The sequence below is a fragment of the Colius striatus genome, chromosome 3, assembly GCF_028858725.1.
Source record: "Colius striatus isolate bColStr4 chromosome 3, bColStr4.1.hap1, whole genome shotgun sequence".
Taxonomy (NCBI): domain Eukaryota; kingdom Metazoa; phylum Chordata; class Aves; order Coliiformes; family Coliidae; genus Colius; species Colius striatus.
This window is the reverse complement of record NC_084761.1, coordinates 70654623-70670056: the sequence shown is the minus strand read 5'-3', so window position 1 is coordinate 70670056 and position 15434 is coordinate 70654623. Positions and strand designations below refer to the sequence as shown.

General features: G+C 40.5%; 1 protein-coding gene across 1 annotated transcript in view; it reads right to left on the bottom strand.

The window, feature by feature from the left end:
* The window catches only part of LNX1 (ligand of numb-protein X 1), a 67133-nt gene that overhangs the window by 32004 nt on the left and 19695 nt on the right, over positions 1-15434 (bottom strand). The window contains 3 exon segments of the mRNA XM_061993485.1: positions 2105-2141; positions 2286-2407; positions 4009-4250. Coding sequence (XP_061849469.1) covers positions 2105-2141; positions 2286-2407; positions 4009-4250 — 401 coding nt within the window.

Here is a 15434-nt window from a genome sequence, read left to right as displayed (position 1 = left end):
GGAGTCACCATCCGCAGAAGCACCTCCATTTCCAGGAGAATGGAATGAAATGGGTAGACAGATATGTGGGGATGCTTTTTTCCAATTGCTTTGGGGTAGACCTTAAGTGAGCACAGGGCAGAGCACGCTGCACTTCTTACCAGGAGTCCAACTGCAGCCCGCTCAGAGCAGCTGAGGCTTTGAAAAAAATAAATAAACCTACAGAACTGGAGAAAAAAAACAAGCCTTCAGCTGGCAGGATGATGAGAACTGCTACAGAAAGAAGTATATTCATTTCCTCCTCCAACAAGAAGGAACAGAGAGCCTTTGAGACGCCATTACAGAAAGCACCTGCTGCAAAGGACTGAGTAGAGATCTTTGTTTGAGTTACATTTGTATCACTACAAGTTACTTGCTTGCATTTTTTTAAAGGCCAGATTCCAGAACTGTGTAATCAAAATGCATTCTTTGCATACGCAATTAATACAGTAATTGCAATTTTACGTTTCTGTGATCTCTTATGCAAGAGTAGCCACTCATGAAGTAATTACATGTATACCTAGTTTTTCCGGTGCACTAGAATCTATTTGGAAGTTTACAGGCATGCTTGGTGCAGAGGAATGAAATCACAAGCAGAGTCAAGGAGAGAATGACAATCTTGACACTGTCAATGAGGCCCTGGAGTGATTACAACTTCAGGGTCTAATTGTATGTCCCTTAAAAAGCAGATAGAGTTTTTCCTTCTGCTGGAAATGTAAAGCATCTCCTTCTGTTAACATCTGGACTGCACTGGGTTACTGGATAGGTATTGTTGGCTTCCAGATCATCCACACACTCTGGACATGAAACCAAGCTTTCAGGGGAACAGTTACTAATATCAACTATAAGCCTAAGTAAAAAGTGGTCCTAAAAAGGTCTATTCCCCATCCTGAAGAGGTAACTTTTGAAAAGTATGAGCTTGAGACATGCAGAATTTCACTCTAGCTGAAGAAGGGCAAGTTTTTGCCTACAATGGACTGAACGGTTGTGACGGGAATGAGAAACCTCTCTGTTAACTCACACAGCTGTAGACAACTTATTTGCAAAATATTACTTAGGGAAAAATAATTAAATATTTGGGACAGTAAACTTATTAATGATGTTTACAGATCAAGGAACAGATTCACATTAATTATGTGGAAAAGGTTCACAGTTTTGAATGATCAGGTTTAATTTGGCCGTGTGGACTAGGAGAGTAAGTACCAAGAGCATGGTTACATAGTGAAATTCTCCTGAAGGAATGAGCAAATCAAGCAGAAGAAATACTGAACACTATTCTCTGATGGACCACTTCAAGAATAATGGTGCCTAAACACAGCATTTGGCAAACTTTTTTCATTATTTCATGTGTATTTCAAAACTAGTTTGAAATACAGAGCAAAAGGAAGTTGGATGTTTTTTCTTCTTAAAGCCCTTACCCTGGACATTTGATCTGGGAAGAGACGTGAGGTACTGAGGCACCAAGCACAGCAATAATAAACTCAATGAAGACCTTGATTAAGATGGTGATTCCCACTCTATTATTACTTCCTTTTGATGCATGAATGCTAATGTTGGCTTCATAATTACCATTCAAAGCAATTAGTAACATTTGATTACTGCTTTGAGAGTGTCAAATGTTAAGTGTAACTGCCTGCCAGACCCCTCATCCTGAGCATACACCAGACAAACTTACCTCTCCCCTCTGCTTAAGAGCAGAACATCACCTGCCTGGCTAAGGATAAAATACAAGTCTGTCACCGAGGACCCCACGGAACTGCTGGTATATTTACAGTACTTTGCACTTTCATATCATCCTACCACTGGGAATTTCTAGTGCTTCATAAACATTAGCCAAAACTCATGAATTTTCTATAATGTATGATCACTGTGATCCATTTGCTTTAGGGGGACAGATAGATGCTGATGAAGCCTCCTGAACAAAATGACAGAGCAAATCAATGACAGCTCCAGTAACAGATTCAAGACACTCAGATCCCACATGCTAGATACTGAGCTAGCTGTAGCACGCAGGCTGTCACCAGATCAACCTTACATGTGGTCCCACACACCCCAACAATATTTTTGTCTGCCAATCACTAACAACTTTATAAAGAAGGAAAGACTGAATTTTCTGGGTTTTTCTAATCACGCATAGCCCACCACATGAAAGACATGTCAGTCATGGACATCCAGTTCCCATGTGGACAGGGTGTCTTATGTCATTTTAAGTGATAACACAAGGAGAACAAAGTATTACCTTCCTCTCCAGCAGCAGAGTTTGCAACAGTATCCCGATCAGCCTGGTTGGAAACAGCACTTCCACTCTTTGTCCTTCGAAGAACACTGAATGCCTTGTTTATTTTTTTAAAAGATCTGCTTCTTATAGTGGAGCGTTCAAAATGTCGAGCTGCAACAGCAGGAAAAAACAAATTGATACAGTTCAGTGGTTCTGGGCTAGAATCACAGCATTTCTGTAGTCACTGGCTTACAACAGGGCATGACATCAACAGCAAGGCTGACTGTACTTCACGTTTCCACCTGGCTCCAGCTGATACTTCAAGGTTGCACCTACCTGAATTTGGATACAATTATCCTACCTCTGACCCACATCCTGGAATTGCCACCTTCCCTGCCTGTTTTGCCAGCCACACAGAAATCTCCTGTGAGTGTGGTAGCCTGGGAGAGAATAATCCTCACTCAAGGCAGAATCAGCAGCAGTACTGTGAAAAATGCATGTAAAAGGAAGAAGCCCTGCCCTTCCAAAGCCATGGAAATTTGACAACAATGTAAAAAGTTAAAAAAAGTTGGAACTACTTATTGGAAGCTCTTTCTGAAGAAAATCCCACACTACTAACTCAAAACCCTGCAATGCTTCCAAAGCTACCAATTTCATGTCAAAACCTCCAGGTCTGTGATGTGGGAGGGTTCAACTAAGTCATATCTTCTAATCTGGGTAAGGAGATACAAAAATAAAAGTCATAATACTTCCAAAACATGTCACTCTTTTCCATCCTGCTGAAAATATCTTTGTGGATGTTGCTGTTCTGTTTCTTCAAGCTCTGTATCCTAGCCAAACATTGTAATCTAATAATACAACATTCCCTCAAACCAGACTATGGCCTCTAGACTCAATAAAACTGGCAGGATTTAATTTCTTTCTGGCACTCTCCTCTTGCTCCCTCCTTTTCCTCTCATCTCCAGCTCCATGCATACAAGAAAATAGTGCTGCACACTTTCTAGTCTTCAGCCCTTTATCCATTATTCCAACATGCAATGGGTGCAACACAAGGTAGGCTTTTGTTTTGACTTGGGTCCTCAAACACAAAGCTTTGAACTCAGTTAAAGCTCAGGAATCTGCCTTTGGCCAGGCTATGTTTTTCAAATATGACACTCAGAGCCAAGTACAGTGTCACAGCAAGAAGGATCAAGGCAAGCCTTCCTGGTGAAACTTGTCCCCAGTCATAGTTATTTCAGCAGGACCAGCTCCTCCGAGCTGCATCTCACTAGGGGGCTGGTAAACATCCACTAAACTCCCAGGGCACTTCTTAGGGGTTATTTTCCTGCAAATACTGGCCAACTGTCAAACACAATTCCCAGATGGCTTTTGGGCAGATGCGCATGTCATGGTTTATGGGGGTTAATTGCACCAAATTGCACTGTCATGTTTTGATGACGCCATTACATAGCTACACCATCTCCCCAGCACATCACACATGCCATTTGCTCCTTCAGTTGAGCTGACTTGCCTTAATAATCTTTCATAAAGACCTGCAATTTACACATGTGCAGCTACTCCTTCAGCTTGATGCAGCCCCTGACCAGGGCAATTTGGTTTTTGCCTCAAATCTATTGGGTTCACTGGTTGCATAATTTGATGAGCCACGTAAAATTAAAGCTTTCACTCTCTTTTTTTTTTTTTTTTTAAAGCCTCCAATAACATATGCTTCACAGGAAATGAGTGCCAAAAGAGGCCACCAGGCTCTGAAGCCATCACTATTTAGTTCTTACTTCTGTTCTGGTTACTACGATGTGAGTCTCCGTGGCTGCTGCCTGACTGGCTGTCCTCCAAGGTGGGGCTGAAGGCTGGGTTCACCAGCCCTGGCTCATCTGTTATTAAGGCGATGGCTGCAGCTGCTGAGAGCTCTGGGCCCAGGGCAGCTACTGCTAAGCTGGAGCCATGGTCCGGAGAGCAGTCTTGAGAACGTCTCTTCCGTTCCTTGGTAAGGCCATAGTGGGATGCTCCTTTACATCTAAGGACAAGGAAGGAAAAAGAGAACATGATAAGAACTTATATTTAAATTTTGTATGCTTATGGAAATATCTGACTCCAAGGAATCACTTGGAGTGCAAACTGTGATGAGCACAGTGGCCAATGAAATACAGACACTTAACAGCGCAGAAAATGTCAGTCATGCCATGACATCAGAAAGAAGAAAAACTGTCCTTCAAAGTAGCTGAGTTACCACCTTCCATAGAAAAACTGCTGCTGAAAAAGAGGAAATACAGAGCTACAGCCTTACATGTAGTCTCATGTGTATAAATAGTTACTGTAGATGCAACAGGACAGGAATTGCAGGTGGCTAATTAAGCTAGAGGCTATAGTCTGTAATTTCCCCCTTGCCTCTGGTTGATGAAGGAGAGCCTGACAGCTTCTCCAGGTCTGCTGGTGAAATAAAAGATAACTTATCCAGTGATATGCCCAAGAAAACCTTCCTCATCATCAAGACAGTCACTTCAGAAAGACAGTGCTGTTGTCATTCGTGCAGCAGGCAGGGTCTGCCCTCCAGGTAGAGGCCACTGGAAACAATGAAGGGATGCAGGTGGGAGCCTGCCTGAATCAAGTCCCCGCCTAGGGCCTGTACAAATCGTTTACTACTTGAACTACATCTGATGAACTGTTTTCAAATTCAGCTATGGAGATAAAAGTTTCCAGCTCTGCCATTCCTGTTCAGTAGAAACACCAAAATAAAGGAGTCATTGCTTTGATGGAGAAAGGTGCAAGAGGTGATGGAGGGTCCCATTGGCCTCATAGGCTCCCCAGAACCAAAGAGCAGTCCAGGGCTCCCACCAAATGACTGAGCACAAGTCCTCAAACCTCAGACCAAGGTCCTAGGGCCAACGTGAGACTTCACCAATATGGGGAGTTCAGGGTTAATTCTAAAATAATTCCAGGGGAAAATCCAAATCTTGAATCATATCTCAACCTGGACCATAACAAACTCTGCTGTTTCTGGTGGAGACATATGTGTTCCTAGAAGAGTTGAAGAGCTTTGTAAGAGGGAAATTACAAGCCTACTTTGAAACAATTTATTTGTAGTCTCAGCTATCTGCTCTAGATTCCTCCTAGACAGCAAAAGAAGGACCACACATGCCATTTCGTTCTTAAGACTGTTAAAGTCACTTGAATGAAATTAAAGGTCACTTTGCTCTTCATGAGTCAGTATTTAATTAAAGCTGTAAAGTAACTGCATAGACAAAGTGGCCCAAGGACATAGCACCTGTGACTTTTCTCTAGCACCACTTCCACCCAGTGCCCACCCACTAGAACCTTATTCACTGCATTAAAAAAAGATAAATCTACCCTTTAAACATAATCTAATGAGCTTGGCCTACTTTCAGTAACTATTACCTCTTTCTTCATAGCAAAGGGTAACTGATGACTTTCATAAAAGCACCCTGTAGGACAAACTCACTGAAATAGCTGCAGAAACCCTTAGGGATAGAAAGCTCTTCGTAATACATGGCATGCACAAAAGGCAATGCATAATACATATAGTACACAACGCTAGTGGGTTAAGTGTCAGAAAAAGAAGTATTTCACAGAACAGAGGGCTTGGAAGAGAAATGATTTATGGAAGCAGTACCTAGGACAGAAAGTTGAGATGAGGACAAGTCACAGAGCTCTCTATATCAGCTATGGAGCAGCAGTTTAATTTCTCTTATGTTATTGGCTTTTTATGAGAGACGATTGAAATTAAAACTTCTTTTAGCACTAAGCTGTGGTTTACCATCAGTTGCCTCATACCATTTCTGAAAAATTTTGTCTTAAAGAGGGAGAAGAACCTTACAATACAAATCATATCATATTGATGCAACTGTGTAAAGGCTTTGTATATGCTTTAAGGTTTAAATGGAAATTACTGCAGCAGAAGCTGTTTATAAAATCTTTTGCAAGAAAAATGAGGCATCTCAAAAGAAAATACTCTTCTGGAAACGAAGGTTGATCAACTATTGCAAAAATCCAATAAAAAGCTATTTGTGACACCTAGTCCAAGATAAGATTGCATCAATAATCCTGCAAAACAGAAAGGAAAAGCTTTCCTGCCTCCACTGCAGCAGATATTTTTCTGTTCCTTTCCCCCAGAAAGAGGTGATTTCCTCACCCCCCTGCCCCTCCCGAGCATCCCACACCATGGCAGAATACTCTCCTTTATATTTCATAGTACTCAGAACTACAAAGGCCTTCAGACCTTCATCTCTTGTAGCCTACCTAAACTTTTCCAACACAGCATTTTGGGAACCTGCCCTTAACCTCTCCCGCTTGCAATAAGGTCATTTTTTACTAATCCATTCTATGAATGCTCAACAAAATACTTTAAAAAAGTCTAAAAAGACAACATGAATGAAATGAATACAAAGAAATGGCTTTGAGGTGAATTGTTTGCTGTTCTCAAAACACAGTCTCTGCCTTACAGACATCCTGTCAAGTTTCAGAACATGATAAGAGCTATTCCTACTCCATATTTTATTTCATTGCCTATTTTCACCGTGTCAGTAAAGTTTCAGAAACTGATATTAGAGCACCAGACTTAGGGGTGGTTCCTCAAATGCAGATTCTCTCTCTCTTTTTTTTTTTTTTGAATTTTTATTTAGTGAGTTGCATAAAGATCAACATGTAGATCTGAAGTGGTTTTGCCCAAGATTCCCAGCTACATGAATTCAACCACTGCATGGTGCCCATCTGTGCCACTACTAAAGCCTTCACTTTCTGTGGAAATCCTCACTCACTGCAGACACCCAGTTAACAGCATCAATCCAACAGCAATGAACAGAAGACGGTTACTTTGAATGTGGAGAAGGCTGACACAGTTTAAGATGTGGCTTATTGGAGAAGACAAGTTGTCATGATACAAAGCACAAGGCATATCTTTCTAACTCTGCCAGAAATAGTTAAAAGAGAACCAAAGCTCTTCAAGTTTGAGCACTGAAGCTATTTGTTAAATGATTGTGGCAGGCATAAATGAACACAAATCAATCCCTCTCTCTTCACATTAACACAGTGTCCTTGAAGAAGAAAAAAATGTCCAAGCCCTCAAACTTGTAATAAAATCTATAACAACATCTCTTCACTTTCATTGTTTTCTTTGTGCCAACACTGCTGTGATAACAGAAAACAGAAGAGATGATTGTCTAAGTGGAATCATATTTATAGTGTCTCGGCTACATTTTCCCATATGGTTGGATTTGGCTCCCAGAAATGAGAGACCCATAAAACAGCTACATGCCAGTACTAATTATCTCTCTCACTGTGATTATTAATCAGCTGCCTGATTTACAGCTGGAAGAATGAGACACCTGATTCACATAGGCCAGTCAGAAAGCAAATTCAATGCTGTCTGGTGGCCAAGGTGGACTGCAGATTTATGTTGCTTCTCAGTTATGCCGTACAGTGAGTACATTTCCGCAGCCATATGATACTGAAACTATTTGAAGGCCAAAATTGAGATAAACAGATATGAATAATGTGTGTTGTACAATTCATGCCATTAAAGTAGTGTCACTAGGTGAGCACAGGAATTTCAGAATAATAGTTTCTTCGGTTTGTACAGCCTCCTTTATGAAGTAGAAACATGCTGTCCTAAATCACAGCTGTATAAGCTAACCAATGGGCAGTGAGAGGACAATGGTGGCTGCTGAGACTCCACCTGGGGCTGCAATTTTGGCTGTTATCAACACTGGCAGCCACAGGACAAGCCTTGCCCTATGTCATCCCTGTATAATTTGGGCTTGACGTGAGCCAGTACCAACCACATGTATCACACCCTGACCCCGTCACATAAACTCTCTCAACTGCTCTGGTGCCCCTTAACTGACCTGATGGAAAGGCTGATGGATCAATTGAAGATGACCAACAAGGAGTGTCCTGGATAACCTGATGCTGCTAACCTCACCTGTGAGACCCTGGTGACAGGTTCTTACTGTGCCTGGGAAGGAAGCGGGGTGTGGGAGGAGTTGGAATTGGAGAGCTTTACTGACAAGAATGTGTCGGCAATTCCTGCGCCAGGGGAATCATTTGCACCCTGTATGCATCAGCAGTGGTTGTAGCCCAAACATAACCCAAATACCAAGTACAGGGACTTCAGGCCAAAAGCCTAAACTCTAGAGATTGACTGAATTTGTTTAGTTCTCACAAAGAGATGTTACCAGCTTCTCTGATCTTACTTTTGCCAACACTGCACTGGGAACTGGAGCCAAAAATGAAAAAGGAAGGAGGTACCTGAACTCCCATGTTACAGATCTAAGCTAAAATGCAGCAAATGTAGTCTCCCAACCATACCAGTGCTTAAGAGGTCAGAGACATCAACGTCTTTAGCAGTGAAGGTGATCAATACTTTCCTTTTTTTTACATCAAATGTTGTATCATCCTTGCTTAGAGATCTGGCTTCTCTGAATCCTGGTCCCCTGTGCAAAATTCCTCTTTTTTTTTTTGCTACATATGAAAATCAATCCTTGAATTGAGTGTTTAATGGCAATGCTTTTTCCTTGGTAATTTGGAGTTCTTGAGAGAAGTGACCACTGTATGGATGCTGCATATGAAAAAAAAAAGCTTCATAAATAAGTACTTGAATTATTTTTTTTTAAATGCACTTGCCTTGTCTTCTCTTTGTACAGAATTGTGTTATGTCAAGAGCACTCCCTCCTGTAATCACCAGCTATAGCTAGGAAGGTCCTGCCTACACTAAACCTTTCTCACTATTCATAGAGAAGAGGATGAGCTGTCTAAAAAGTAAAGCTTAATCTACTGGGTTACAGTTTCCAATCAATATTCACTGAAAGTCAGGCTGCAAAAACCTTGTCTAAACGTGCAACTAGAGACAGGCTGCTCTCTGCACCTGCACTTGAATTTCCTAATGCCAGCAACATTTCTAGATGTTCATCACTGCTGTTCTGTGCACTCTGTACCCTGGCATTCATGCACCTGGGTATCATCTCCCTGATGATCTCTCAGGGTCAGAGGTTTGCAATCTTTTTTAAGGTAAAAAAAAATGCTCATTTTTCACCTAGCTTAAATGAGAAATTGTCCCAGTTATTATTACTTTTTCACTTCAATAACCATATAAACAAAAACCTTTTAGAGACAGCTTCCTGACATCTGGGGCATCAGGGCTGACTGGGAGGGAGGCACAGGCTGGCAGCTTGAGCCTTGCTGCCTCCGGAGGGCTGAGGATGAGCGATTCCATCCTACGCTTCCATAAACACTGCTCTTCCCCACGTCAGCATGGAGATAGCCACACCACAAATTCAGATGAGGTGAATGGCTTCTCTGTCTAGTTGTCAGAGATATTTTTTCATACTATTTGCTCTCCATTGTCAACCAGAGGCCTTTGTTAAAGTACAAACACATAGCAGGTTTAGTGATTCTATATTTCTGCATTACTACTCTACAAATATTTATAAAAGGTCCTTGTAACATTTATTTCTTTAAGCTAAAGTTATTTAACTTAAATACTTTCCCACAAAATAGAAAAAACCTTTCAAATGGTTTTTTTTTCCCCAGGGCTTTTTCTTCTTCTTCTTTTTAATGAAGCCATCTTAACACAACAGACTCTATAACTACCTTACTAGCAAAGCCTAAAGTTGTGTTGTGTCCTATCTATAAAGATCTGACTCCAGGGAAGGGCTGTCATTTTCACAATGCTTTTCACTATGATGCTGTCAAACAAAATATATTTGTATATTATATAAGGAACATGTGCACAAGTGTCTGTATACTTACACTTCCATGTCAGCCACTCTGTACGAATTTGGGTGCACCACTAAAAAGAGAATTTGTAGTTCCCATAGATTAACAAAACTTCTTTTTCTAAGCATAAAAGGAAAAAGATATTGAATGTTCTTTAAAGTTACTGTGTTAGTCATCAAATACAGAGACATACTGCTATTTCTGTGATTTGGTTGCTGAGGAGGAGCAAGTATGACTTAGGATTTTGGTACAGGCCCTTGAAATTATTCTGCACTGAAATTATTCTGGCGAAGAATGGAATTGCAGCTCAGAGTTCAATTCCCAAAACTACCTACAGACAGACAGCCGGTGCCAGGCACAAATTGAACAGGCTTTCAGTGGAAACCAAATCCTCATTTTAAATTTGCTCATACTGATGAGAGCAAGGCATCTCCAGATTTCCTACTAGTTTTCAGGAGAGCTGAAAGAACTTGGAACACATTTTTATTCTTATATAAATTGCAGTTTAAACTTCATGTACATGTGACCCAAGTATCATGTAACATGTGGCCATATTTAAGCTTTCCCCCCTCCCCTTTTCTTTAAGAAGCAAAACCTCATATTTCACCCACAATCATCAGAGTCTATTACAAAATCTTTTAAAAGGCCCATTAACCTCTACAATGGGAACCAGGGAATTGGAAGAAATAGATAAACAACACTAGTCGCCTGCAATTGTGGGCAAAAATTGTGACTGGGATTATTGTGCAATGATCCCAGTTATTGTTGGGACTGCATACACATTTTTGGTCTAAATCATGTTCTCTCTCCCCCTGACACTTATTCCAGGCCATTACTCTGTCACTGATGATTTTGAAACTACAACTGTACTGATTTCTTTTCAAGGTTCAAGCATCATTTCTAAACCATTCCAACAAATTGCAGCGGTCTTAAGTGCAGGAGAACAGACTTGTAAATTGCTAGATGTAGCTGAGGTGGGCATGTCAGAATATAGGCTGGAAACGACAACTTCTTTAATGGATTAGCACAGCTTCTGTATCATGCCTAACATAACTACTACTTTAGGGATACTAGTATTTACATCTGACTTTGTGACTTCACCTTCTCCTGCCCCTTCCCCACACGTGCTTAAGCCACCAAAGCTCTGAAAATGCACAAGGTTATAAGCAGTCTGTTTCCACTGCTCACACAAGGCATGGGCTTGTGTTGTTGCTGCAGCTTCTACCTTTTCCCATGCTGCCTTTAAACATAACACTTGTAGAGCACAAGTAGGCCTCAATCAACAAAAATGAGCAATTAACCAGGGTGCAAGACTGCAGTCAGCCTATTAATCATTATTTGCTCCTAGATTACTATAAACAAACGTTCGTCATCACAGGGAAGTCAACTGGCCAGAACTACAGAACCAATGATCTTGTGTGATGCAAATTGACAGCAGTATTTATTTATATTGTACATACTTAATTAGATACTGAAGCTTCCCAAGAGTAATCTGCATATCTCATGCAATCTACTCACACCAGCTGACACAAACAAGGGAAAGAGAAGAGCAGCACTCTTGGTAAGTGCTCAGGTATTGACACAGCAAGGAACCTAGGAGCACATGGGTAGGAGATAGCAAGCACAATAAGAAGGAAAACCAGACACATGGTACCAGCATTTTTGAGTTGCCAAGAGTCTGTAAAACCTTCCTAACGGCTTCCAGTGCTTTTAGCATTCAACATACAATTCATCATTTAAACCCACTAATCCTGTTTGAGTGCTGTATTAGTCCTAAAGTACTAAAAACTCTTGACTTCAGTGAAGTTGGAACTTGATGAAAACTTTAACAGGTGCTTTCATCACCTTCCAGAATGGCATAATTTTCTATACAACACACTTGAAAGCTTCCATCTTCCCCACTCTTGAAATTGTTTAAAACTCAAACAGGATTTCAAAAGGAAGTAAGAAAACACAAATTCGGAAATCCCCTAAGACATTTCTTCATGCAAAACTTGGGTACTTACCAATAGTTGTAAGTTCTTTTATCTACAGATGGTGTGCATGAGGGAGCAATTGCATGTGATGTGTGTCAATTGGGTATTTGGAAAGCAACATAAGACCTGCCATCAGCAGCTGTCAGCTTCCTAGCTGGTTTTCAAGTCCATCCAAGACCCCTCAAAGTATAGCACTGGTACTCTGCAGGCAACCTTGACCACTAATTTTGTTTTATACTAATAAAATAATATTTTATCCATTTTACAGTAGGAATTGAGATTGGATGTAATGAGACTGCAGCAGGATCACTGAATACATTCCTCATTTAGAACCTTAAATGAAAAATGAATTCCACCCAGTTGCCTTGCCATATCATAGCATACATATACAAAGGCTCAAAACATGTTAATGCTGCTAAAGTCAAGTTATCTGTGTCACAAATAACAAGGACAAAGAAATTCTTAAGGCATTGCAATGCCATACTTCCTAATACTCACAATCCAATACACTGGGGTGTTTTTTCAAATTATGTGGACACTTAGTAGGCATTTAATCCCTTGATTCATGTGTTTTTCATATTTATTGTTCATTGTTTTGGTCACTGGATTATATTGAACAGGTATAACTAGTCTCCTGGAACTTAGTATCTCAGCATTGTCTTCTCCTCCTACTATCCCTACCTATACTATAAAAACTTTATGATTCAGTGAGCAAAATACGCTTGCAATGGGACAAGGAGTTTTGTTTTTTTAACAAGAGTGACAGTATCAGCGCAACCCAATCCTTGCAGCTACTGACAGAACAGCCTGCCAGACAGAAGCTTTGTATTTACATATACTTGACAAACATTTCTTTTAAAAAAAGATAATATCTGCTGTGCCACAGACTCTGCAAGCCAACACTACTGAGGGTAGTTTTGAGACTTCAGTTGGTACAAAGCAGTGGCACACATACGTAAGTATCTAGGTGTAAAATAATAAAAAGGGAACACTGTGTTTCCTTTCAAGATATTTTCAATCCAAAGCTGGGGTTTACTAGTACATTCTCCATTGGAATTTAAAATTCCAGGAAACAATGAGGCTGAAGGCAGTAGATAATGAACTCTGTCTTTATACCTTCTTATTGACAGAACATGCTGTGGACAGCCACCCACAGTTCTAGCTCTGATGCCACTTGCCTCTGACCTCAGCAACCCAAAAGTCACATAAGATCCCTTTCAGGACAGCATGGGTATCTAAATTACATCACTCACACGTATTAGCACACATCAAGCTCTGAACACATCCTTGTTTCCTCATGGGGAAGATCAGAAAAAGAAAGCCTCAGCATGTCTTTGCATTATTTGAAAAGCCACAGAGACCCCTGTCAGATGCCCATCTGAATGTCGAGCAAACACCTCCAACCACCATGACTAAGTAGCATCCCAGCATTTCTCATTTTAAAAAGTAGTTCTCCTATCTTATCAAATCCAATGTATGACATGCAATGAGGACCTTGAACCAGTCCTTTGAGAAGTGAACTGCACGTGACTCAAAAATCACTGCATATTAAAATCCTAAAACAACATGAGCTCCTTGTAAGGGTGGGGAAAGAAGAGTACAACATTTCCTGGTATATGTCAGAGCTCAGTTTCCAGGATTTCAGCCTAAAAGAGTACTGACACAATATTGACTAAATATCTCATTACACTATATTTTTTTTTCTTTTTGTGAAGATAACATAGCCAACAAAACATTTCACTGGAAAACATCAGTCTGGCTTCTGCTCCTTCTGGCTCTGCAGTCTTCTCCTTTGCACCTATGGCTGACAGGGGATGGATCAGAGGGATGTTATGAGTCAGTTTTCAGAACAAAACACTTCAAACCCAGTTGACATGCAAAAATCTTCACTGCTTGTGGTTTTATGGGTTCCGCCCAGTTGAATGAGAGATATTTCAGTGAGATATTTCACCCTCCCATTAAAATGAATACACACTGTAAAAGCATTTGAGGGCTCCAGAAAGTCCATATCTAGTCACAGCACAAGTATGACTGGAATGCTGTTTACAGTTTTCTGAAAGCTCATGTAGTAGGAAATGCTCACTTATGCTGTAAAAACTGTGAAAACCAGTTTTTTTGGATCACTATTTCTTAACAGTATGATCAGAAATAGTTCTGTTTCTTCATACAAATCTGAAGAAAGCCCAACCTACTTACCCTTCTTCCAATATAACTACCTACAGGAAGTATTGCACTCAATATCATAGAAAATATAAAAAACCCCAATGCTGTGGTTTCCCTCCTGCTGTATGTGGAGCACTGTCTGTTCTCATTTGACCAAGGAGGCTGATAAAGCTCACACCCTCACACCTCAGTTTGCAGGAGTACTTTAACCACTGTCACATGTCAGGTTGATGTAAGGCTGATCTCTACCCCTCCAGCTGAAGCTTATTCAGAGAGGTGGTTTAGGCAAGAGGGAGCCCAGTGCTACTGCCAAAATGAAAACTGGCACCTTGGGAGGAAGAGTCTGAGCCCTGCTTCAAAGGTCACTGTGGTTTTCAGTTGAAGTTGGGAGAGCTTCATAAGAAAAGGCACCATTAGTCCAACCAGTATCTTGGGGAAAATCTGGCAATACCATCTAGGCGCACAAGCTCTTCTTTAGTCTGAAGCTGAAGAAGTGACCTTAAAGGCCTCAGATACAGATTGAGAACTTCTCATTTCTCTTTTTATTAGACCACCAGGATATAACCGATGAATCAAGAGATAAAATACATAAACTAGTGTGGAAGCAGGAATTCAGTCCTCAAACCCTTTAATTACAAAATATTCCTTCAGAAGTGGGTACTGTATTACTGACAACACAAAAGATATTTCCCTGACAAAGGTGCGTATCGCAGAATTATAGATTAGGTCAGATTGGAAGGAACCCTGAAAGATCATATGATCCAGCCTTCCATGGGAAAACAAGTGTAGACGAGACTTATGTAGGACCCTCTCCAATGGTATCTTGAAAACCCGAAGTGATGGGATCTCTACCATATTCCTGAGGAGGTTGTTACAATAAATGAATTTCCCACTGCAAAAAAAGTAGGAGAAGGAGAAAATAACTTTTGAATAATATCTTATTTTATGACCAAATTGCCCAGGATGCTGCATCTTCATGTTTCTTAGCTTGCAGGGGCTGCAGAGCTGGTTAAGTTTTCTGCTTAGATTTCATGCTATTTTTGCATAGTATAAATAAGAAAAGATGTTTTCACTCTCATTTTTTTCTTTAATTATTCAGTTTACTAAAAAATCATTCAGGGTAAGAGGCAGTCATCTCATACTGTCCTGTTACAAAACACATCAACTTAAGTACTCACCCTGTTAAAATACAGGAAATAGAAAAAAACACCTTTTACACCACTTGGAAAAAAAGCCTTGGAAATTCTAACGTTCAAGATATAATAACTATTTTTGGTTTTGAAGTGAAAATATAAACATTGTGTGTGGAGCTGGGCACCTAGAAGACTGCA